We start from the raw sequence: 25,299 nt of genomic DNA, 5'->3' as shown, positions 1-25,299 counted from the left end.
ATATTTAATTTGAAAAATTCCTAGAAATATATTTACAACCTGAAAAAGTTTTTTTATTAAAATGACAGTGAAAAACAAAAACAAAAATGACAGTGAATAAGTGCTTTCATTACCAAAAAATATTAGCACTCCCTGATTAAAAAAATCCTACCTTTTTTTTTAGGTGAAAGTAGTAAGAAGGCCTTTCCTCATTAGAAGAAATAAAAACTAAAGTTATGAGCTGGCTTAGTTTATATGCTCTTTACATATGTGGCTATAAGCATTCCAGCTGTGTGAGCAGGGCTTCAGAAAGTAGTTACTTTCGTTGCCCTTTGTGTGCTTCTCACTTTAGTCCATGGTGCATGTTCTGTGACAGTGGAACTCCTTGTTGACAAGTAGACAAGATTACACTATCTTTCCTTGTTGATCATTACTTTGTTGCAGGACCTGTTTGAAAGTTTGCTCCAGTTTTTCATCTTGAATTTCACCCAACCTCCTGGTACCTACACCGGTTACTAAGATAAAATATGAGAGTCTAGAGTAGTCTACTGGCTGTCTGCATTCCTTTTATATGACTTTTAGTGGTATAGACAGGGATTTAAAAGAATCTTTTTCTGCCATTAAATTGATTAGAAAATTCCCCAAAATTAAATATTTGTTTTGAGGTTAGAATAATGAGGAAAAGTTGTATAATATGCCAAATAGGAAAGAGATTTTAGAAATAGAGTTTTAGACAGAAAAGCCAGCCAACTCATGGTTGGACAGAACTGGCTGTGTGTGAAGCTTCATATCATCAAGAAGTGTGCTTTCTCCTTCTCAGTTCTTCTTCCCGGAATTTCCATCACTGCTTTTATCCTCTTGTCTCACCACTGCCTTTTTGAAGATCCTGCCTCAGGAATATGGTAGCTTGTCAGTAAATTGGAGCCTGAGCAATTCTCACAGTCCTACTGCTATGGGAAAGGAAGTATGTTTTTATAAAATTTCTTGGTTGAAATCTTAACTTCTATAAGAATTGTTACATTATTTGTGATACTTTAAATAACATCTAACTTAAATCCTTTTGGGAACAGAAAGAGATAGAAAATAAATTTACAATAGGTTAAGATTGCCCTACCTCCATTCCCTATTCCTCTATCCTGCATCGTTCTTTACCATCTGCCGTTCTGTGTATTGCACTTTTGATCATGTAAATGTCAGATCTGTGAGGAAGGGATTTTTGTCCTGTTTTTTTTGTATAGCCGTATCTCCAGTTGTAGCACAGTTGTTACAGTTTCTGATGCAAAGTAGTACTCAATTCATATTTGTTAAAATGCATAATGAATTACAGATTAAACATTATGAACTCACCAGAAGAACCTAACCTTTGTGTGTAATGTTGGTTTTAAGAGAAGATGTTTTCAGAGGTCCAGATAATGAAATTTCAAGTCACCTTGAAGCAAATGCTCTTGGCAGGTGACTATTTGCTTGAAAGTGTAGACAGCAGTAATTAAATTCAATTACCTCATCTGTTGCCTTAGCCAAAGAATATTGGTCCAGGGAAAAAAGTCTTGGCTATATGGTTCTTAAGCATTATGGGTCTGTTCATAATTATGTCTTACCTAATCCCTATTGTTTAACTTGTTCGTCTTTTCTCTAATTCTGTGCTCAGCATATACTTTCTCATTAGAATTGTACTTCTTCTGTGGTTCTGTATAGAGGGAGAGAAATCAGTTATTTAATTATTTATTATTCCTACTGTGTGTATGTGACACCATATTAGGTACTGGGCATGAAATGGAAAGATAACAGGATTTCTACATGCCTATTCTTACATATACTTGGGACAATAGACATTAAAATAAACCACAGTAAGTACCTGATCACAAATTAAGGTGCTGTTGAATTAGGCTATAAGGGAATGCTTGTGAGAAAGTCACAGTTATAGTGAGATAGAAAGTATAGGTAAGAATGAACCATGCAAATAAATAAACCATATTCTAGGAAAGGGGAATAACGAGTGTCAAGAATATGAGATGGGAAAGAATTTGGTATATTTGAGGAATTAAAAAAAGTGTTTATAGTATTTATACAAGAGAACAGTTATAGATATATAGGCATGTATCTGATCATAGAAGGTAACATGTGGGCCTTGTTAAGTAATTTGGAATTTACCTAAAGTTCAAATGGAGTACCTTGAAGAATTTTATACAGGTGACAGCATGTGATCTAATTTTTATTTTAGAAATACCACTTTGGTTACTATGGCAGAGAATGGATTAGATGGGGACAAGAGTGGCAGATGAAATTCAGTTGGGAGTCTATTAAAATAGTCCAGGAGGTGTATGTTGGTAATTTAAGATAAATTGGTGGCAAAGGAAGTGTAGAAATTAGATGACCCAGGTCTGAATCTTAAGGAAGGACCATTTAGGAGTTGTATAGGAAACTGGTGTTGTGGAAGCTGAACACTGTCTTCATAAGGAGAGAATAATCAGATGTGCTGGAAGCTGGACAGATTGAGTTTAGGTATGAATGAAAAGAATGCCAAATTGGTAGGGTTGTTTGGTGATCATTTCTGACTTTGTGAAGGGAGTCTTGCTAAATCCATAAGCTATGTTGAAGTGTATGTACCAAAGAGTAGGTATAGGCCTTCTGTTTCTGACATGTCCTTATTGCTTAAAGACAGTTAAAATGGCCTGCTAATAAATGAGAAAATATGAACTTAAAATCCTTGCAGATCTGAAAGATAAGTTACCAGAATAAAACCAAAGAGGAGTAGAGGATTAAAACCAGTTTTGCCCGGGAGAGCATTTTGAAATTTGGATAGTTTGTGAAGTTCAGCTTTGCAAAAGCCACCCAAAATACAGAGTGAAAGGCAAACCTGTGGCCTAGTCAGAGTCAGGAGTTCTAATAGGAGTCCCTTCCCCTACTGAATTGGTACTTGAAAAACTATACCCTAGTGAAAGGGCACATAACTGCTTTCTCATCTGCTTCTCTGCTGCTGCTGCTAAGTCTCTTCAGTCATGTCCGACTCTTTGCGACCCCATAGATAGCAGCCCACCAGGCTCCCCCGTCCCTGGGATTCTCCAGGCAAGAACACTGGAGTGGGTTGCCATTTCCTTCTCCATTGCATGAAAGTGAAAAGTGAAAGTGAAGTCGCTCAGTCACGTCTGACTCAGCGACCCCATGGACTGCAGCCTACTGTGCTCCTCCGTCCATGGGATTTTCCAGGCAAGAGTACTGGAGTGGGGTGACATTGCCTTCTCCGATCTGCTTCTCTAGAGGACTACAAAGCATGTTTCCTTAGTTGTGCTGAGCAAGGTATCACATGTGAGAATGAACAGAATTAGCAAACAATAAGCCCATACCATGAAAAAATTTAGGTAGTAGAATTATTAAGCATAGTATAGAGTAACTGTGCTTACTATGTTTAAAGAATATCTGCAAGGAAAAAGAAATTCTAAAGAATAACCTTTGTAGAACTTTTGGAAGTAAAAACAGTTAAAGGCTAAAATTAAAAACTCAGTTAATTAAAGGGATTAACAACAGATTAGATACAATTAAAGGATCAGTGAACTGGAAGATAGGTTACAAGAAAGTATTCAGAAATCAACAGACAAAGAGATAAAATATATGAAAGAGGGTATAGAATGGTATTCTAGAAAGTCGTTGCTATTATTTGGTATATTTCAAATCTAGTTCTGTAAGTTAACATTTAATGGATTTTATTATAAATCTTTTTATTTTTGAGAAAAGTAAAAAGCAAGTGGAATATAGAGTGAAAAACATGGTCTAGGATAGATATTTATTCAGAGTTTCAGAAGAAAAGAGAGTAAATGGGACAGAGTCAGTGTTTTAAAAGGTAATACCTAGGACATTTTCTGAGCTGCAGAGAAGTACCAGAGTAGAGTAGCCAGGGAAAGAGTGGTTACTTTAAAGAAGAGTGGCTGGACAGTTAACTGACAGCTAACTTCTCACCAGTAACATTTGAATGCAACAGACCATGGAATAATGATGTTCATATAGCAAGGGAAAATAACTACCAACACATAATTGTATGCCTTGCAAAAATATCTTTCAAGTAAGAGAGTGCAATATAAGAGAAACTGCAGACAGCAGAACCTCATCAAAGGAATTTCAAAAATTGAAATAAAAGTGATTCCAGATGCCAGAGGTGCAGAAAGGAGTATAGAGCAAAGCAAGTGATAAATATGTAAATAAAACCTAAATAAATATTAACTTTATAAGATAATAACTGTCTTACAGATTAACATTAACACAAACTGAGAGAGTACTTAAAGATACTTTTGTGTCTGAAAAGAAGATAATTGATTATTTTTCAGTTTTAAAAGTTATTATTTTTCAGTTTGTAGGATACCCATTTAAAAATAAATGTCTTAATGGGCTACTGGTTAGAATGTAATATGGTTCAGCTATTTTGCGAAGCAGTTTGGCAGTTCTCAAAATGTTAAACAGAGTTATTATATGACCCAGGAATTCTATTCCTAGGTATATACATGAGAGAAATGACAACATATGTCCACACAAAAACTTGTACACAAATCTTAATTGCAGCATTATGAACGTGTAAAGAACTCAAATATTCTTTTCTGATGAATGGATAAATAAAGGTGGTATAGCCATACAATGTAACGTTATTTGGCAATAGAAAAAAGTGAATTTACTGATAATGCTACATGAAAACATCATGCTAAATAAAAGAAGCAAGTAACAAAATAGTACATATGATAGGATTCTCTTCATCTGAAACCCAAAACAGAGAGAAATTAAATTGGTGGCTGCCTAGGGTGGATTTTGGGGTGAATAAAGAAAATAGTGACTGCTAGTGGATACTAGGTTTATTTTTGGAGTGATAAAAATGTTGAAATATTGATTATGATGGTAGTTGCAAAATTGTGTACTAAAAACAATTATACACTGGGATAGATTATACCATATTTGGATTTTATCTTAATGAAATGATTTTTAAATAAGTAAATGGAAAGACATCCTGCGTATATGGATTGGAAGACTGCTGCTGCTGCTGCTAAGTCGCTTCAATCATCTCCGACTCTGTGCGACCCCATAGACTGCAGCCCACCAGGCTCTGCCGTCCCTGGGATTCTCCAGGCAAGAACACTGGAGTGGGTTGCCATTTCCTTCTCCAATGCATGAAAGTGAAAAGTGAAAGTGAAGTCGCTCAGTCGTGTCCAACTCTTAGCGACCCCATGAACTGTGGCCTACCAGGCTCCTCCATCCATGGGATTTTCCAGGCAAGAGTACTGGAGTGGGGTGCCATTGCCTTCTCCAATCGATTGGAAGACAGTACTACCTAAAGTGATCTACAGATTCAGCGCAATCCCTGAATGACAATTTTTGCAGGAATAGGATAACAGATAATGAAATTTATATGGAATCTCATGAGAGCCTGAAGAACCAAAGACAGTATTTACAAAGAAGAAATAAAGTTGGAAATCTCATGCTGTTGATTTCAAAATACATTTCAAAACTACAGTAATCAAAACAGTGTCACTGGCATAAAGATAGACATAGACAAATGGAATTATAGAGCCCAGAAACAAACCCTTGAGTTGACTCTATGGTGTAATGATTTTGAACTTGAATGCCAAGACCACAGAATGGGGAAAGGACAACCTCTTCAACAAATGGTGTTGGGGAAACTGAATATTCACATGCAAAAGAATGAAGATAGGCCCTTACTGTATCACCATAATACCTAAAAATTTTAATAACAGATTAGAGACTAAAACCTAAAACCCAAAGTCTTTAGAAGAAAACATAGGAGTGAAACCTTGGAACATTTGATTTGACAGTGATTTTTTGTATATAATACCAAAAGCACATGTGAAAAAAACAAAAATGGACAAGTTGGAATTCATGAAAATCAAAAACTTATGTGTATTAACAGACACAAAACAGGATGAAAGGACAGTCTGCAAAACAACAAAATATTTGCTTATCATAACTGATAAGATATTAATACTATTGAATGTAGAAAGAAACCCAACAACTCAACAAAATAACTCAGTTTAGAAAATGTCGTAGGACTCAAATGGATGTTTTTCCAAAAATAATATTCAGATGGCCAATAAGCACATGAAAGTATGCTCAGCATCATTACTCAACAAGGGAAATACAAATCAAAATCAAATGAGTTAGCACCTCAAACTAATTAGGATGGCTACTTTCAAAATAAAAGGCAAAACACAGAAAATTTGTTGGAGAGGGTGTGAAGAAATTGAAACCTTGCATTGGTGGTGGAAACATAAAATAGTATAGCTCCTATGGGAAACAGCATGGCAGTTACAAAACTCAAGAGCAGCAGTATTTACAATAGCTAAAAAGTGAAAACAACCCAAAATGTCCATTATCAGATGAATTGATAAACAAAATGGTGGTGTATAGGTGCAATGGGGTATTATTCAACTTTCAAAAGGAAGAAGGACATCTGTCACATGCTACTACAGCGATAGTCAAGATACGCTAAATGAAATGAGTCACTGAGACATACAGTATGATTCCAGTTATATGAAGTACTAAAGTAGTGAAGTTCATAGAAGCAGGAGTAGAGTGGTGGTCATGGGGTGAGGGGAAATGGGGAGCTATTAAATGGAATAGAATTTCAATTTTGCTTAATAAAAATAGTTTGGTATTTGTTCCACAACATGGTGAATATACTTAACACTACAGAACTATACACTTAAGATGGTTAAGGTGGTAAATTTTGTTATTTGCTTTTTTTTAACCGCAATTAAAGGTGAAAATTATAAAAGAAACCCAGCCACTTATCAAGTAAATAAAAAGTAAAGAAAAAAACTTTGGTACATATATTAATATCAGACAGAATAAGCTTACAAATTAGACTTGAAGACAAAAAGAATTACTATTGCTAGAGAGTGTCTTTTTAAATAATGATTAAAAGTGAAGAAATTCATCAGAAAAGTGTAACTTAAAATTTGATGTATTTAATGCAGAATATTCAAATATGTGAAGCAAAAAGTTAATAGAACAAATCTAGTCATAGTGGCTTAATTTACCTCCTAAGTAAATAAGGAATGTTCAAGTAATTTAAAAAGAATAATTTGATAAACAACTCTGTACCTAGCAACTGCAGAGTATAGCAAATTTTTAAGCATAATACATAAAACATAATAATGCATAAAACACATTAGAATTAAAATAATTTGGTGTTTATTAATAGAAATAAAACCCTTTTTGTTTTGGAACAAAGCTATATTTTATAAATAACTCACCAAGGAAGAAATCATAGTGAAAATTAGAAAATCTAAGTGGCATGTTAGCAAAATTTTAAAGGTGCACCTAGAGAGATAAGACTTAAATGCAAATATTAGGTAAAATGCTTGAAATCAATAAACCAATCACCGTTATTATTTTTTCTGTATAAAAATTTTCCCCCAAGTCTCAAAGCCTTAAAATAAAAATTTCTCACACTGCTTGATAGGGGCTGCTGCAAGTGTGTGTGTGTGGTTCTGTTTGATTGGTATTCATTCTGAACGAGGAGCCCTTATACAGCATTTGCTCATTCATTCATATAGCAGATGGGGTGAACAGGAGGATGAGCTAAAGTGTACTATTGTGTTCAAAATTGCTGCTTTTGTGGGTTTTATGTATATTTACTCAGTCCACTGGCTAAGGCAAATCACACGGCTAAGTGTATGGGCTGGAGTTGTATATGCTCAAATGAGATGAAAGGCAATTACATGGTCCTTTAATCTAGGAAATTCGGGCTGTGAACAATAATATTAATAGAATCTACTATAGATTTTATAAAGCTAGAAATTTCTCATGAAGTTACAAAAATTAGCAAAATAAAGTTCCATAAGTTCAGTTCGGTTCAGTCACTCAGTCGTGTCCAACTCTGCGATCCCATGGACTGCAGCACACCAGCGTGATGGACACTCCCTGTCCATCGTCATCTCCCGGAGTTCATTCAAACTCACGTCCATTGAATCAGTGATGCCATCCAGCCATGTCATCCTCTGTCGTCCCGTTTTCCTCCTGCCCCGAATCCCTCCCAGCATCAGAGCCTTTTCCAATGAGTCAACTCTTCGCATGAGGTGGCCAAAGTACTGGAGTTTCAGCTTTAGCATCATTCCTTCCAAAGAACACCCAGGGCTGATCTCCTTTAGAATGGACTGGTTGGATCTTCTTGCAGTCCAAGGGACTCTCGAGAGTCTTCTCCAACACCACAGTTCAAAAGCATCAATTCTTCTGTGCTCAGCTTTCTTCACAGTCCAACTCTCACATCCATACATGACTACTGGAAAAACCATAGCCTTGACTAGACAGGCCTTTGTTGGCAAAGTAATGCCTCTGCTTTTTAATATGCTGTCTAGGCTGGTCATAACTTTCCTGCCAAGAAGTAAGCATCTTTTAATTTCATGGCTGCAGTCACCCTCAGCAGTGATTTTAGAGCCCCCCAAAATAAAGTCTGACACTGTTTCCACTGTTTGCCCATCTATTTCCTATGAAGTGATGGAACCGGATGCCATGATCTTCGTTTTCTGAATGTTGAGCTTTAAGCCAACTTTTTCTCTCTCCTCTTTCACTTTCAACAAGAGGCCCCTCAGTTCTTCTTCACTTTCTGCCATAACAGTGGTGTCATCTGCATATCTGAGGTTATTGATATTTCTTCTGGAAATCTTGATTCCAGCTTGTGCTTCCTCCAGCCCAGCGTTTCTCATGGTATAATCTGCATATAAGTTAAATAAGCAGGGTGACAATATACAGCCTTGACGTACTCCTTTTCCTATTTGGAACCAGTCTGTTGTTCCATGTCCAGTTCTAACTTGCTTCCTGACTGCATACAGATTTCTCAAGAGGCAGGTCAGGTGGTCTGGTATTCCCATCTCTTTAAGAATGTTCCACAATTTATTGTGATCCACACAAAGGCTTTGGCATAGTCAATAAAGCAGAAATAGATGTTTTTCTGGAACTCTCTTGCTTTTCCAGTGATCCAGCGAATGTTGGCAATTTGATCTCTGGTTCCTCTGTCTTTTCTAAAACCAGCTTGAACATCTGGAAGTTCACGTATTGTTGAAGCCTGGGCTTGGAGAATTTTGAGCATTACTTTGCTAGCATGAAACTTCCATAAAAGTATATGGAAAGAAATAATTGATCTAAAAGAGGTTTTAATCATATAATTATTTGAGAAAACTAAGATTACACTTAGACAAAATAGAGGAAAATGTACATTTTTAGCTGCAGTGAAAGTGGGAGTGTACTTATTGATTGTGGAGAAATTTTTATTTTTAAAAGTACTTCAGACCTATAATTTGAACATTTAAATTCAGACAAGGGAAATTTTCTAGAAAAATATGTAAATTACCAAAACTGACTAGAAAAGAATATAAGTTGCTAAAGACCATTTAAATAATCTTCAAACTTTGATTTAACTTAGGTTTATTAGCAAGTTCTTCTAAAATTGAAATAATTTCAGCCATGCACAGTTTCCAGTGACTAATAGTAAATATTCAAATATTTGTTGAGTAGCTGAGGTGAAAAGAGGAAATATTTGATTCATTTTATGAAAAGAACATAACCTTGATACTAATACCTGAAGAGAATATGAATGAGAAATTCATGAAAATACAAATGATGGTCTTGTAAGATTTTATTTTATGATAATATGAAACAACCATGAAAGAATCTATATATTTTCTATGGCAGCCATGACACATTACTATGAATTTGGCAGCTATAAAACAACATGAGTTTATCATTTAATTTTATAAATCAGAAGTCTAAGTGAGCTCAGCCAGTTTCTCTACTCTGAGCCTACAAGAAAAATCTTGGGCTCTTATCTGTACTTTTATGTGAGAAATTACTTCCAAGTTCATTCAGATCATTTGCAGAATTCAGTTCTTTGTGGCTCCATGTAGAGTGAGGTCCGTCATTTCCATTTTGGCAGACTGATGCCTCTCAACTTCGTTAGAACACCTGTGTTCTTGGTCAGATTGCACTGTCACTCTTTAAATCAGCAGCAATCGGTGGAACCCTGCTTTGAATCTTTCTTGCCACATCTCTTTTTGCCTGTAGTTGGAGAAACTTTTCTGCATAATAAGATCACTCAGAAAGTCTTAGTTACATCTGCAAAATCCTTTTTGTCATGTATGCAATGTAGTTACATGTTGTGGAGATTGGGATCTGTACATCTATGAGAGACCCTTCTGCCTAGTATAAGGTAGATCTTTAAAAGGATACATCACACTTTTAAGGACAGCATTATAATACTTTTTAAGTTTTTAGTGAAGACACAAATGAGAGAAATACCAAAGTTCATGTTTGAAAAATCAATGTGATAAAGAAGGTGATTTTCCCCAAATGGATTGAAAGGTCAATTACATTCCAATAAATATTTCAACAGTGTTGTTTTTTTTTTTAAGGAATTTTATAAACTGATTCTAAAATTTATATGGAAATGTAACGGACAGGAAACTCATCACACTCCTAAAAGTGAGGCAACTTGTTTTTATTAAATTAAAGGTATGATTTATTAAATTAAAGATATGAGATAGACTAGGAATGAAATAGGAAGTACAGAAACAATTGGATCCATCTGTGCACACTTGGCAAATGACAGGATTATGTATCAAAGAGATCTGATTTTTAATAAATAGTACTGGAAAAGGGGAAAAAGTGAAATTACAGACTAATGGCTTACAGTGTCATTCATATCAGTGAAGGGCAAAAACATTATTAATGGATAACAGTACAAGGTCTTAATGCACTCAGAGTAGGGAAAAGTTTCTTGAATGGACACAAAAATCACAATCTTAAATGACAAGATTGGTAAATTTAAAAAAAGGGTTTTTCATTAAACATCAAAGAGAGGGCATACATAGTCCACAAAGTGAAGAAGAGATGGTTCTCATTCATTATTTGATAGATATTATAAAACAAATGTATATAGAAGTTAAAAAATAAAAAAACACTGAAAGAGCCAGTAAAAACTAGTTATGAGACATGAACAAATGTTTCACAAAAGAGGAAGTCCAATGATTGAAATTATGAAAAGGTCTTCAAAGTTATTAATAAAGAAGTTTCATTGTAAAAAGCACATTAGCAAAGTTAAAACATCAGGCAGAAGTGTTTGGGAGTATTTAGAAGGAGAACTTCATTAATCCGTCTATGGTAATGCCAAATATAGAACTTTACCCTATGCTTACCATCTCTACTCAATATGCTCTTGGGTTGCATTGTTCAAATGTCATAGCTGTTATAACCACACGTGGTTATTGAGTCCTCAAAATGTGGATAGTCTAAAATGAGATGTGCTTTAAATGTACAGTTTAAAGTCTTAGTAAGAAAAAAGAATGTAAAAAACCCTCAATTTTTTAAATAATCACACTGAAATGATAATACGTTTGGTTAGGTAAAATAGTAAAATATTTGCTCTTTTATTTTTTTCTTTTTTAAATTTAATTTTATTTAACTTTACAATATTGTATTGGTTTTGCCATATATCAAACTGAATCTGCCACAGGTATACATGTGTTCCCCATCCTGAACCCTCCTCCCTCATCCCTCCCCATACCATCCCTCTGAGTCGTCCCAGTGCACCAGCCCCAAGCATCCAGTACTGTGCATCGAACCTGGACTGGTGACTCGTTTCATATATGATATTATACATATTTCAATGCCATTCTCCCAAATCATCCCACCCTCTCCCTCTCCCACAGAGTCCAAAAGACTGTTCTATACATCAGTGTCTCTTTTGCTGTCTCGTATACAGGGTTATTGTTACCACCTTTCTAAATTCCATATATATGCGTTAGTATACTGTATTGGTGTTTTTCTTTCTGGCTTACTTCACTCTGTATAATAGGCTCCAGTTTCATCCACCTCATTAGAACTGATTCAAATGTATTCTTTTTAATGGCTGAGTAATACTCCATTGTATACATGTACCACAGCTCTTTTAACAAACCTTTTTAAAAACTGTTTTTAAAACTTTATTTAAGCTATAGCATGCAGCACACTAGATCTTAGTTCCCCAACCAGGGATTGAACCTGTATCCCCTGCATTGGATGTATGGAGTCTTAACCACTGGACAGCCAGGAAAGCCCCTAAAAAACCTTTTTAATGTAGCTACTAGAAAACTTTACATTGTGATTTTCGGTATGTATGTATTGAACAGTACTTCTCTAGCAGAACCCAAGAAATGTTCATCAGGAACAATATGTAACAGTATAGCAAAATTATTCATTAAATTCACAAACTGGAAATAACCAAAATGTCCAGCAGCAATTGACTGGATATGTTGTGGTACAGTAAACAATGTGATACTATATAGTAGTAAAAATGAGTGTCAGGTAGTACACATCTTTGTTAATCTAGAAAACAATGGTGAGTACAAGAAGTTACGTACAGTTGCTAACAGATTATGATTCCATAAAGCTCTTGAGAACAAGTCAATTCAAAGGTGCATTTTGTAGAAATATGTACAAGTATACATATAAGATAATATAAAGAAAAAGTCTGGGATAATTATCATGTAAGTCAGGGTTTGAGTTGTTTCTGTGGGGAATAAAATACACAGGGTTTCCAGTGTACTAACAGTGTTATGTTTCTAGTAGCTTTTACATACTAGTTTTCTAAACAAGTTGCGCATGTATGTATAACACATTTTCTTATGTGGCATATTTTATGACAATGCAAAGAACAAGCTAGCATGAATGGGAATGTGTGGGACAAGAAGAGGTAAGCCAAAGATGAGTTATTTACTTCTTGGAACTGCAAGGTTGTTCTTGGGCTAAAATCAAGGTTTGATTGGCCCTCCCCACCCCCTCCTTTTTTAAACTTAAATTTTTTTTGAAGTATAGTTGAGTTACAATATTGTGTTATTTTTCAGGTGTAATGTTGAACCTGTTCTCATTTTTTGTATACAGCTATTTGTATTCCTGTTCAGCAGTCTCCTTTGGGTGGTGGTGTAAAGCTATATGTTGTTGAAGGCTTCATTAACAGATTTAAAGATAGGGCTTTCTTTGAAGAGACAGGCGGCTGGGCTTCTGCATCTTGTCACTTATATTGCTGGCTGGCTTCTGGGCTTGTGAGGGTCAAGAGTTGTCCAGTCTACTCTCTCTCATGATACCTCTCCCTAATGAGAAATCTTGAGTTTGAAACTGCAGAACAAAGGAGAGAAACCATTACAACCTGTTCTTCTGTCATTATACCCTCTGTCCAAGTTGCTTGTGCGGAAACCTAAACATGCTCATGCCTTTTTTTCCTAGCATTTCAGGAAGAATCTTCAAATTAGAAGCTTTTGAATTACACTGGTCAGTCAGTCAGTCTCATCTTTAGGCTTATAGCATTTGCTGTTGTGCATTATGTCAGTTTTGCCCAGTACTTCTTCGAGGATTATGTGAAGTTAACACAGGTCTATGTGTCAGTTTCCAGAGTTCTCCTTGGCTTTCCTGCCTTTGTATTGTATGATAGAACATACTCAGTTTTGCTGGATGACTGAGACCATCAGCAGGCTCATTGCTGAGAGGGTAGACTGGAATAGGCTCTCTTCTGCCATGACTTATTCTGAATGTGTGAAGCCTAAAGCCTTGGGAGACCTGATGGCTGTAACTGTGTAGATTACTTTGCTGCCTTCTGTTGCATTTCCCTTACAAATACAAGCAGGTCTTTGTATTTGTTGCACATGGTAAGAGAAACTTCAGTTGTGGTGATATCTTTGGTATATAGCTGGAAGTGGTGTACAAATTCACCAGGAGATGCCACATCTTCACTTGGCAGACAGAAACATGACATCATATTGACTTGGCAAGCGGAGAGTCACCACCACCATTTGAGCTGTTCCTCTTCTCACTAGAGAAGGACACCAACTTGGGAACCTCTCTGGCAATAGCCGGGGACTGTTCTTGACCAGGAGTCAACTTGTGTGCAAGTTTCACTGTGTGCAATTCTGGACCAAAAATTAACTTCTCTGAACTTCAAATGGGGATCATTCTTTTTTTTTTTTTCCAGATGAGGATCATTCTCGTCTTCTTTACCTCACTGGGTTTTAAAGACTTAAAAATATATATTTTGTTTATTTATTTATTTGGCTGTATCAGGTCTTAGTTGAGGCAGGTGAACTCTAACATTGCATCATCTGGGATCTAGTTCTATGACCTGAAACCCTTGAATTGGGACTGCAGAATCTTAGCTACTGGATCACCAGGGAAATTGCTTTTAAGACTTTTGAAAACTGAAAGACTGAGCGTGTGTGACAAAGAACAAAGGCCATATGGTTATGTGGAGGAATAATGATACAAATGGAGGTGAGATCAGGAATTTAAAGACAATGCCGAAACTTCAGGCATTACATAGAAATTGTGACATCAAAGTGCAGTCTGTAGAGGTCTTCCCCTCTACAGGCACTGTGAAAGTGAAAGTGTTAGTCACTCAGCCATGTCCGACTCTTTGTGAGTCCATGAACTATAGCCCTCCAGACTCCTCTGTTCATGGAGTTTTCCAGGCAAGAATACTGGAGTGGGTTGCCAATTCCTTCTCCAGGGGATCTACTTGACCCGGGGTAGATTGGGTCACCTGCATTGCAGGCAGATTCTGAGCCACCAGGGAAGTACTATAGGGTCTGATATTTTCATAATTCCTTTTGTGTTGTGTATTTTAAAATGCAAAACTCTTAATTTTTCCTCCTAATATCTTTCTTTGAAAGACTTCCTCAAATTTACTTTCAACATGAGGCCCCATATCAACTGTAGTCATTCTGTCTTTAGAAATGGTTTTGATTTGACTTCTCCCTGCTGAAGAGACAAGTGAATTACACCTAATTTTAGCTCACTGTTTAATTCCAGCCAAAGCCCCTGCACAAGTCAGTTCCTTATTTTAATACACATACTTCAAATATGGTTTGATTTCAAGTTCAGTCGCTCAGTCGTGTCTGACTCTGCGACCCCATGGACTGGAGCACGCCAGGCCTCTTTGTCCATTACTAACTTCCAGAATTTACTCAAACTCGTGTCCAGTTCTTCAGCACTCAGCCTTCCTTACAGTGCAACTATCACATCCATACTAGATGGACCTTTGTTGGCAAAGTAATGTCTCTGCTTTTTAATATGCTGTGTAGGTTGGTCATAATTTTTCTTCCAAGGAGCAAGCATCTTTTAATTTCATGGCTGCAGTCACCATCTGCAGTGATTTTGGAGCCCCCCCAAATAAAGTCTCTCACATGTTTCCATTGTTTCCCCATCTATTTGCCAAGAAGTGATGGGACCAGATGCCATGATCTTAGTTTTCTGAATGTTGAGGTTTAAGCCAACTTTTTCACTCTCCTCTTTCACTTTCTTTCATCAAGAGGCTCTTTAGTTCTTCTTTGCTTTCTGCCCTAAGGGTGGTGTCATCTGCATATCTGAGGTTATTGATATTTCTCCCGGCAATCTTGATTCCAGCTTGTGCTTCATCCTGTCCAGCATTTCTCATGATGTATTCTGCATATAAGTTAAATAAGGAGAGTGAAAATATACAGCCTTGATACAGTATTGTAGCTTTGTTTTAAGTTAACTTTCTTTGCCAGGAATTCATTCATTAACATATGTTTGAGTACCTGCTGTGTGTTGGGGGCTAGGAATGTGGTATTTCAGGATGGTGACATTGGTGAAAGTGTGGATGGATATAATTAATTCAGAAAATCTAGATAATAGATAACTGCCATCCATGATTGACCGTTGAATTTAGTTATGAGCTGCTTCATAAATAGGAAATAAGAAACTTGCTGATTTATCACAGTGGAGCAGTTAAGGGAAAAGCCTGAATGAAGAAATGACAAGTGGAAGAATGTAATACATTCAGATATATGTAAGTATTGAATATTACATTAGCAATATAATATGAATATTGAAGCTCGGTATAATTTATTGGAGAAATGGCAGTGCCTAAAAGTGTTGCTGAGTCCAAGCTTGCTCAGTTGGCCACACAACAGGCCAATAAATCCCCGAGACATGTTGAGGCAAGGAATATGACTATTTGGAAAGTAAGCTGACAGAGAAAATGACAGACTAATGTCTCAAAGTAAGCATCTTGTTACTGACTCTCGATGCCAGATTCTTTTATAGAGTCATAGAAAGAGAAGCAATGAGGAGCTAAAGTCAAAAGGCAGAATAGGGAAGGAGAGGCAGTGAGGAAGAAAAGTAAAAAGAGTCTTCAGTCTTGCAAAACATCTCCTGGAAGGGTCAGCCTTTGGAAGGGACGTGTTAATCTCTTCTTTTTGTTGTAGCTATTCACAGGGGAGACTATCTCTCTATGAGCTGAACAAAGGCTTTTTAGTTTAACAACCAGGCAGTGGGGCAGGGTCCTCTGAGGCAGGCCATTTTATGTATGATTGTAGTAACAAAAGAAACAAAAAGCAAGTCAAAGAAGCAGGATTGGTTTTTCCCTGCAACAAAAGGAGATAAGGAGTCAAAGTTTTGTGTGTGTGTATTTGTGTATGAATATATTTTTAAAGATTGGAAAGCACTGGAACATTTTATATGGTTATGGGAATGGTCCAGTGGAATGGGAGAGTTGAGGATATAAAAGGAAATAGAAAATGGAGCTAAATTCTTCAGGTTGTGAAACTGGATAAGATTCAGAGCATATGGATCAGAATTCATCAGCCTTGGCCCTGTTGACATTTGGAACAAGGTAATTCTTTCATGGGAGCTATCCTGTGCAACAAAGAATGGTTAGCATCATCCCTGGCCTTTACCCACTAGATACCAGAAGTACCCCACCCCCATGACAATTTTAAAAAATGTACCTTGAAGAGAGTTATGTGCACAGAATCATCTCTAGTTGAGAGTAATTGATATAGAAGTATTGGTCTTTTAAAGAAAGGCTTTGGGTTCTTTACCTGGAGGGAAGAAATAGAACATGAGCGTGTAGATGGGTTTGTAGATTAGTTGGTAATAAAAGTAATTTTCTTCTCATGATTTTACCCTTCTCAATGAAATGAGTCAGGGTTATGTGGTTGGTCAAAGGGTTGAGAGTGACAAAGTTAAAAAGTCATTTTTGTAGAACGGGAAATAAAGGTTCTTGGAAAAATCAAAGATTTCTGGTGAGCAGTGGGAGGGCTACAGACTATTTTTGTTGCAGAAATTTTACTAGAGAGGCTTTAGACCAAAGAGACCAGACAGGAAAATGGAGGACAGTACCAAGATACTTTTTGATTTATTTCTAAAAATGGTAGATAAGATCCTGTCTCGATCTTACTTGGTCATGAACATTTAAAGCTGTTAACTTCTTGAAACTTTCTGACTTTCCCATTACACCATATTTTCTTGCCTTTCCTTCTACTTCTGTAGCCATTCTTTTTTCAGTCAGATTTACAATTATCTTCCATCTGTTCCTTAATTTTCAGCAATTTCTAGTTTATGACTTAAGCCCTCTATATTCTTACTGTTAACTGCTCTCCCTAAGCACTCTTTCTACTCAGGACTCTATTACCACTGTTTTTTTAAATCCCAATGCTTTTATATCTAAATTAGATTTTGACCCTGAATTTCAGATACAATGGGTCTAGCTGTTCCTGGGACATTTTCATAATATTTATCGTATAGTTCTTTAAAAAACAACATGCCCCAAACCAAGTTTCTCCATTCAGAACCTGCTTCTTTGTTCCTTTTCCTCCTCCAACTTAACAGAAGTCCCCAGTTGATTTATGATTCCCATCTTGGTGATTGGGTCTGCGGTCCCTGCATATTGATTGGCATGGGTATATCCCTCTTGCCTCACATTAGTCAGTAGTCTTGTTGATATTACTCTTACGTCATGAATTCTTCCATATCTCCATATTTCCGGCTTCATGTCACTGCTCTTTTCTCTGTACACTGAAGTACTTGGAGTTGAAATTTCCCAAAGATACTCTTCTCATCTTTAAGCTTTTGCATGTGTTTCTCCAAACCCTTGAAATGCTTTTGCCTCCATCATCTTTGCTACATAAACTCCTAGTCGTGTTTCAGACTTCGTTAGACAAAAAAATAAGGGTATGCTCATTTTACAAATTGAAAATGAGATCCCAGAGAAAAGAAACTGAGCTTAGAAATGGGCATATACTCAGAGGGCATGTAGTAAATCAGATAAACTCAGTTTTGAAATTCACATCCTCATCAACATGAGACTGTAGAGAAACCCTAAGATTCATCCAAGTTAGGAAGTAAAATAGGAGACAGGGGTACATCTTAAATGTACCACTCAACTGAGGAGTAAAGAGAAGAAGCTATAAGAAAAATTGCTTGTTTTTGTCTTGATTCTGAATGGAGGCAGGTAGGAAGTAACCACCTGATGGTCAGACATTTTAGATTTGCAGCTCAAATACATAACGTAGTTCTGTCTGAAAAACTAGAGCTAAGAACTAAAAAGCCTCCTGATGAAAGTGAAAAAAAGAGAGTGAAAAAGTTGGCTTAAAGCTCAACATTCAGAAAATGAAGATCATGGCATCTGGTCCCATCACTTCATGGGAAATAGATGGGGAAACAGTGTCAGACTTTATTTTTGGGGGCTCTAAAATCACTGCAGATGATGACTGCAGCCATGAAATTAAAAGATGCTTACTCCTTGGAAGAAAAGTTATGACCAACCTAGATAGCATATTGAAAAGCAGAGACATTACTTTGCCAACAAAGGTCCATCTAGTCAAGGCTATGGTTTTTCTAGTGGTCATGTATGGATGTGAGAGTTGGACTGTGAAGAGGGCTGAGCACCAAAGAATTGATGCTTTTGAACTGTGGTGTTAGAGAAGACACTTGAGAGTCCCTTGGACTGCAAGGAGATCAGCCCTGGGATTTCTTTGGAAGGAATGATGCTAAAGCTGAAACTCCAGTACTTTGGCCACCTCCTGTGAAGAGTTGACTCATTGAAAAAGACTCTGATGCTGGGAGGGATTGGGGGCAGGAGGAGAAGGGGACGCCAGAGGATGAGATGGCTGGATGGCATCACCGACTCGATGGATGTGAGTTTGAATGAACTCTGGGAGTTGATGATGGACAGGGAGGCCTGGCATGCTGCAATTCATGGGGTCGCAAAGAGTCGGACACGACTGAGCGACTGAACTGAGAATATAAAGTAGTTCTAGATTGTTAATCATCACAGGTGTCTGGCATAAGCATGCCTATATCCTCTCTGGAGGAACTTATTTCAGAGGTTGGCAAACTCTTCTGTACTGGGCTGGGTAGTAAGTATTTTCTGCCTTTCAAGCTACTTAGGATTTCGGTTCTCTGTATCCTGTACTTTGCTTCATGGTTTTTTGTTTTGTTTTTAAATGTAGCCATTTATTGTAAAAACTGTTTTTAGCTAGAGGGCTCTACATAAAACAGACTACAGGCCAAATTTGGCCCATTGATGTAGAATGACTTCATTCTAGTATTATTGGAATGTAATATTCCTCCAAATATTCCCATAAGGATTCTTTAGAGAAATTAAGTGATCAGAGGAAAAAAATGACTAAGTAGGCAAGGAAATAAGTTACCAAGTGTATTATTGTAGCCAAAATGACAGCAGAAAGAGACCCATAGGTCCTTTGAATGCTGCAATTATCAAAGCACAGAATAACAGTCACAGAATATAAATGTTTACATGGTTTAATTAACGAATGATGAGGTTCAAAATACGTGAAAGGGAAAATTAACAGTTCAGATTTGAAAAAAATAAAGGAACAAAGCTCCTATAAGAAGTGAAAGTTTATTTGAAGTTAAGAATTCAATGGTTGGATTTAATAGCAGGTGAGACAAAGTTGATGAGACACTGAGGATTTGTAAATTAAGAGAGGTCAGTAGAAATTACCCAGGATAAAGCACAGAGTGAAAGGGAAGGTATGAAAGAGGTTCAGGAAATGGAGTTAGAATGTACAGATCTAATTAGAGTTCCAGAAAATGCAGGGAAAGAATGGGCAGAGGCAATACATGAAGAGAGATCAGTACAATTCAGTCTCTCAGTCGTGACCGACTCTTGGCGACCCCATGAACTGCTGCATGCCAGGCCTCCCTGTCCATCATCAACTCCCGGAGTCCACCCAAACCCATGTCCATCGAGTCGGTGATGCCATCCAACCGTCTCATCCTCTGTCGTCCCCTTTTCCTCCTGCCCTCAGTCTTTCCCAACATCAGGGTCTTTTCAAATGAGTCAGCTCTTCGCATCAGGAGGCCTAAGTATTGGAGTTTCAGCTTCAACATCAGTCCTTCCAATGAACACCCAGGGCTGATCTCCTTCAGAATGGACTGGTTATATCTCCTTGCAGTCCAAGGGACTCTCAAGAGTCTTATCCAACACCACAGTTCCAAAGCATCAATTCTTCGGCGCTCAGCTTTCTTTATAGTCCAACTGTCACATCCATATATGACCACTGGAAAAACTATAGCATTGTCGAGATGGACCTTTGTTGGCAAAGTAATGTCTCTGCTTTTTAATATGCTGTGTAGGTTGGTCATAACTTTCCTTCCAAGGAGTAAGCATCTTTTAATTTCATGGCTGCAGTTGCCATCTGCAGTGATTCTGGAGCCCAGAAAAATAAAGTCAGCCACTGTTTCCACTCCCCATCTATTTGCCACGAAGTGATGGGATCGGATGCCATGATCTTAGTTTTCTAAATATTGAGCTTTAAGCCAACTTTTTCCCTCTCCTCTTTCACTTTCATCAAGAGGCTCTTTAGTTCTTCTTCGCTTTCTGCCATAAGGGTTATAGGGCTAAGAAATTTCTACAAATCATGAAATACAAATTTAATAAGTCGAGCTTTGCAGGAATGTGAGGCTTATTTTAGGAAATGTTAGGAAACCAATTGGCCACATTTAGAGATCAGAAGAGAAAAATATAAACAATGCATAGAGCAATAGCATTTGATAAGCTAATATTTATGATTTAGAAAAATGAAATTGTAAAATACATATAAATTTCTGTAATGTGAATAAAAATATCTGCCAAGGAACCTGAATTTAACATCATACATAATGTTAAAAATTTGAAAGCATTTATTTAAAGAATAAGATGAAATTAATAGTTATTTTGAAAACCTTGAAAATTAAAAAAATGAATTATTAGAATTAGACTGTAGATATTTGTTGCTGGATACAAAAATCAGTATCTAAAAATCTTTTTGTGTTTCTTCCAGCAAAATTAAATTTTAAAATGAAACTTTAAAAAATGCTAGTATTTTATAATAGGGTTAAGAAATATGAAGGAAGAAATATGAAGGAGGGCTTCCCTGGTGGCTCAGTGGTAAAGAATTCCTCTGCCAGTGTAGGAGACTTAGGTTTAATCCCTAATCCAGGAAGATCCCACATGCTAGAACAGCTAAGCCCATGTGCCACAAATGTTGAACCTGTGCTTTAATGCCCTGGAGCTACAACTACTGAGCACCTACAACTACTGAACTCTCATGCTGCAACTGCTGAAGTCTTGTGCCCTAGAGCCTGTGCTGTGCAACAAGATAAACCACCACAAAGAGAAGGGCACCAAAACTAGAGAGTAGCCCCCACTCGCTGCAACTAGAGAAAAGCCTACACAGCAACAAAGACCCAGCACAGCCAAAAATAGATAATGAAAGAAATATGAAGGAACTAGGACTTGGTCATAACAAAAACTGTACAAGATCCTTGGGAGAACATTATAAACTTTATTAAAAAGTTATTAAATGATCTAAATAGAGATGCTATCTTTATGGACTGCAAGAGTTACTATTGTAAAGACAGTTACTACTGTAAAGACAGTCCTCAACATCTTGACCTGTAAATTTTTTGCAATCCCTAATGTTTTTCCCCTCTCTCCCTCTCTATTGGAGGAGCTGATTCCAAAATTTATATAGAACTGCAAAAAGCTTATAGTAGCAAAGACACTTTCAAAGAAAAAGCACAGGGTTGTCTTGCTCTACCAGATACCAAGGGCTTTTTTTTTTTCACAAAATAAATGATAAAAAATATTTTTAAATAATTAAAACAATGAAGTATAGGTTATGCATATGTAAATAATCTGAGAGAACAGGGAACCAAGAATTTGCTCATATATAGAAACATGATGTATGTCACAGGTGGCTGTATTGTAGAACAAAGAGGAAAGAATGCACTAAATAATGATTCTGAGTCAAAAATATACTCTTATGGGGAAAAAAAGAAATTTGACGTATGCCTCAAACTGTATTTGCCTCAACTTTAAGTGGAGGAGAAACCTAAATGTGAAAGACAAAACAATAAAACTTTTCTGAGAAAGATATTTCAATGATGGGAGTGCAGGGAAGGCTTTTTCCCATAAATATATAAACCTAAAGTTGTTGATCAGAGAAGGCAATGGCACCCCACTCCAGTACTCTTGCCTGGAAGATCCCTTGGATGGAGGAGCCCGGTAGGCTGCAGTCCATGGGGTCGCAAAGAGTCGGACACGACTGAGCGACTTCACTTTCACTTTTCACTTTCATGCATTGGAGAAGGAAATGGCAACCCACTCCAGTGTTCTTGCCTGGAGAATCCCAGGGACAGGGGAGCCTGGTGGGAGGCCGTCTATGGGGTCGCACAGAGTTGGACACGACTGAAGCGACTTAGCAGCAACAGCAAAGTTGTTGATGCACTTTATATCATTAAAAATAAGTATATTTATTAAAGTATACCATATGCTTAAAGCTCAACATTCAGACAACAAAGATCATGGCATCCGGTCACATCACTTCATGGGAACTAGATGGGGAAACAGTGTCAGAATGTTTATTTTTTTGGGCTCCAAAATCACTGCAGATGGTGACTGCAGCCATGAAATTAAAAGACGCTTATTCCTTGGAAGGAAAGTTATGACCAACCTAGATAGCATTTTCAAAAGCAGAGACATTACTTTGCCAACAAAGGTCCGTCTAGTCAAGGTTTTTCCAGTGGTCATGTATGGACTGTGAAGAAGGCTGAGCGCAGAAGAATTGATGGTTTTGAACTGTGGTGTTGGAGAAGACTCTTGAGAGTCCCTTGGACTGCAAGGAGATCCAACCAGTCCATTCTGAAGGAGATCAGCCCCGGGATTTCTTTGGAAGGAATGATGCTAAAGCTGAAACTCCAGTACTTTGGCCACTCATGTGAAGAGTTGACTCATTGGAAAAGACTCTGATGCTGGGAGGGATTGGGGGCAGGAGGAGAAAGGGACGACAGAGGATGAGATGTCTGGATGGCATCACTGACTCGATGGACGTGAGTCTGAGTGAACTCTGGGAGTTGGTGATGGACAGGGAGGCCTGGCGTGCTGTGATTCATGGGGTTGCAAAGAGTCGGACACGACTGAGCGACTGAACTGAACTGATACCATATGGGAAGTAAAAATAATTTACAAGTTGAGAGTATATATTTTGGAATATATACAGCCAAAAATAATTATTTAGAATGTATAGAGAATTCTTATGACTCAATAGGCAAAGACAGAGAGCCCTATTAAAAAATGCTTAGATAGGGTTTTACAAAAGAGAAAATCCCAGTGACTGAAAGAAGAATTTTAAAAATGTTTAACCTCATTATTAATTAGAAAGTTGTAAATTAAAACCACAATGAGAATTGTTTCATACTCACAATATTGTTTTATGTACTCATTGTTTTCCTTTTTGTATCACTGATTTCTACTCTTAATATTTACTTTGGAGATAATTTGCTCTTTTTCTTCTAGCTTCCTAAGGTAGAAATATACTGTTCACTAGTTAACCTTTCTTCTTTTTCCTTTACAGACATTTAAAGCTATAAATTTCTCTCTAAGCACTGCTTTAACTGCATCTGACAAATTTTGATCTGTTGTGTTTTTATTATTCAGTCTGAAATATTTTATAATTTCCCTTGTGATTTCTTCTTTGACTCATAGATTCCTTAGAAGTATGTTTTAAAGATTTCTAAGTGTCAGGTGAGTGTAATCTCCTCAGTTCTGTCTCGTTACAACAAAGATTTGAATCGATGGACGTTAAAGCCCTCGGTGCATCACAGCTTTTGGACAGACTGTGTTATAGCTCTCGAGTCTCCAACAGACCATGTTATAGGTCTTAGACAGATCAGTGTTACAGCTCCGTGTTATAGCTCAGTTTTATTTAGAAAATAGCAGGAAAATACATGCTCGAGGTGTGAGGGAATGCTGACCCAAAGAGAAGAGAGAGCCCCAGCCCTTTGGCTCCTCTTTTCATGTTTTTTCCTCCTCCCTGGACCTGCCCTATGTAAATTGGGCTAGCCAGGAGTGCTGTTTGTTTACCTGAGGTCCTCACTCCGGTCCTCGGACCTTCCTTTGTTATATTTTTGCAGGCTTTTCCCTTCCTTGTCTTTTAGCCACCACTATTTTGGACTCCTGTTTCCTATTCTAACTACCTAACACTAAGTATCTGGGGGATTAAATTATTTTTTTTAATGTGGTAAAATACCAATAACCAGCTTACCAAAATACAATACCAATTGTATTTTTAAAGATACAATTCATTGTTGGGGATTTTTGAGACACCTTTCATTTATTGACTTTTAATTTAATTCCTTTAAAATCAGAGAATCTTTTGTTAGATTTCAGTCTTTTAAAATTTATTGAGACTTATTTTATGGCCCAGCATATGGTTTATCTTGGTGGAAATTTATGTATACTTGGAAATAATTTGTAATATGCAGGTTTTAGGTGTAATCTATAAATATCAACTAGGCCAGGTTGTTATCTGATAGGGCTGTTCAAATCTTATATATCCTGTAGATGTTTTGTTTTTTTCTTGTATAAATTACTGAGAGAGGGATATTAAAATCGTTAGTTATGCTTAACATTTATTTCTTCCTTTAGAGCTGTCAGTTTTTGCTACATAAATTTTGTAATTCTATTATGAAATACATATATGCATATGATGCAGGGAGCTTCCCTGTTGACTCAGAGGGTAAAGAATCTGCCTGTAATGCAGGAGACCCAGGTTTGATCCCTGGGTTGGGAAGATCCCCTAGAGAAGGAAATGGCAACTCACTCCAGTATTCTTGCCTGGAGAATTCCAGGGACAGAAGAGTCTGGTGGGCTGCAGTCCATGGGGTTGCAGAGAGTTGGACACAACTGAGCAACCAACAGTTTCACATTCATGTATATGATGTATGTATGTACATCTGTTATGAGATGCAATATGCATATATTGTTATATATTATTGATGAATTGATTAATCATTTTGAAATATGCCTCTTAATTTCTTGTAATACTGTATCTTGAAGCTGATGTTGAAGCCAAAGTTACCAGCTTCCTTTCATCTTTTCACTTTCAACCTATTAGTGCCTTTATTTTATGCCACACCAGGTGGCTTGCAGGATCTTAGTTCCCCAACCAAGGATCAAACCTGGGCCCTGGCAGTGAAAGTGCTGAGTCCTAG

General features: G+C 37.1%; 1 protein-coding gene across 21 annotated transcripts in view; it reads left to right on the top strand.

The window, feature by feature from the left end:
* The window catches only part of LARP1B (La ribonucleoprotein 1B), a 137,064-nt gene that overhangs the window by 41,891 nt on the left and 69,874 nt on the right, over positions 1–25,299 (top strand). For 2 of the 21 annotated variants that reach the window (XM_086346768.1, XM_086346766.1), the window contains exon 12: positions 800–2,670. The exons of 18 other annotated variants lie outside the window; for them this stretch is intronic. In XM_086346768.1, coding sequence (XP_086202894.1) covers positions 800–979 — 180 coding nt within the window. In that variant the 3' untranslated portion in view covers positions 980–2,670. Of the gene's footprint in view, positions 1–799; positions 2,671–25,299 lie in introns of those variants that run through there. One more of the 21 variants, XM_086346773.1, reaches the window with a different exon arrangement.

This window comes from Bos grunniens, chromosome 17 (assembly GCF_055505025.1).
Source record: "Bos grunniens cultivar Pamir isolate PY7600 chromosome 17, Bosgru_T2T1.0, whole genome shotgun sequence".
In the NCBI taxonomy this organism is placed as follows: domain Eukaryota; kingdom Metazoa; phylum Chordata; class Mammalia; order Artiodactyla; family Bovidae; genus Bos; species Bos grunniens.
This window is presented reverse-complemented; position numbering and strand designations above follow the sequence as displayed.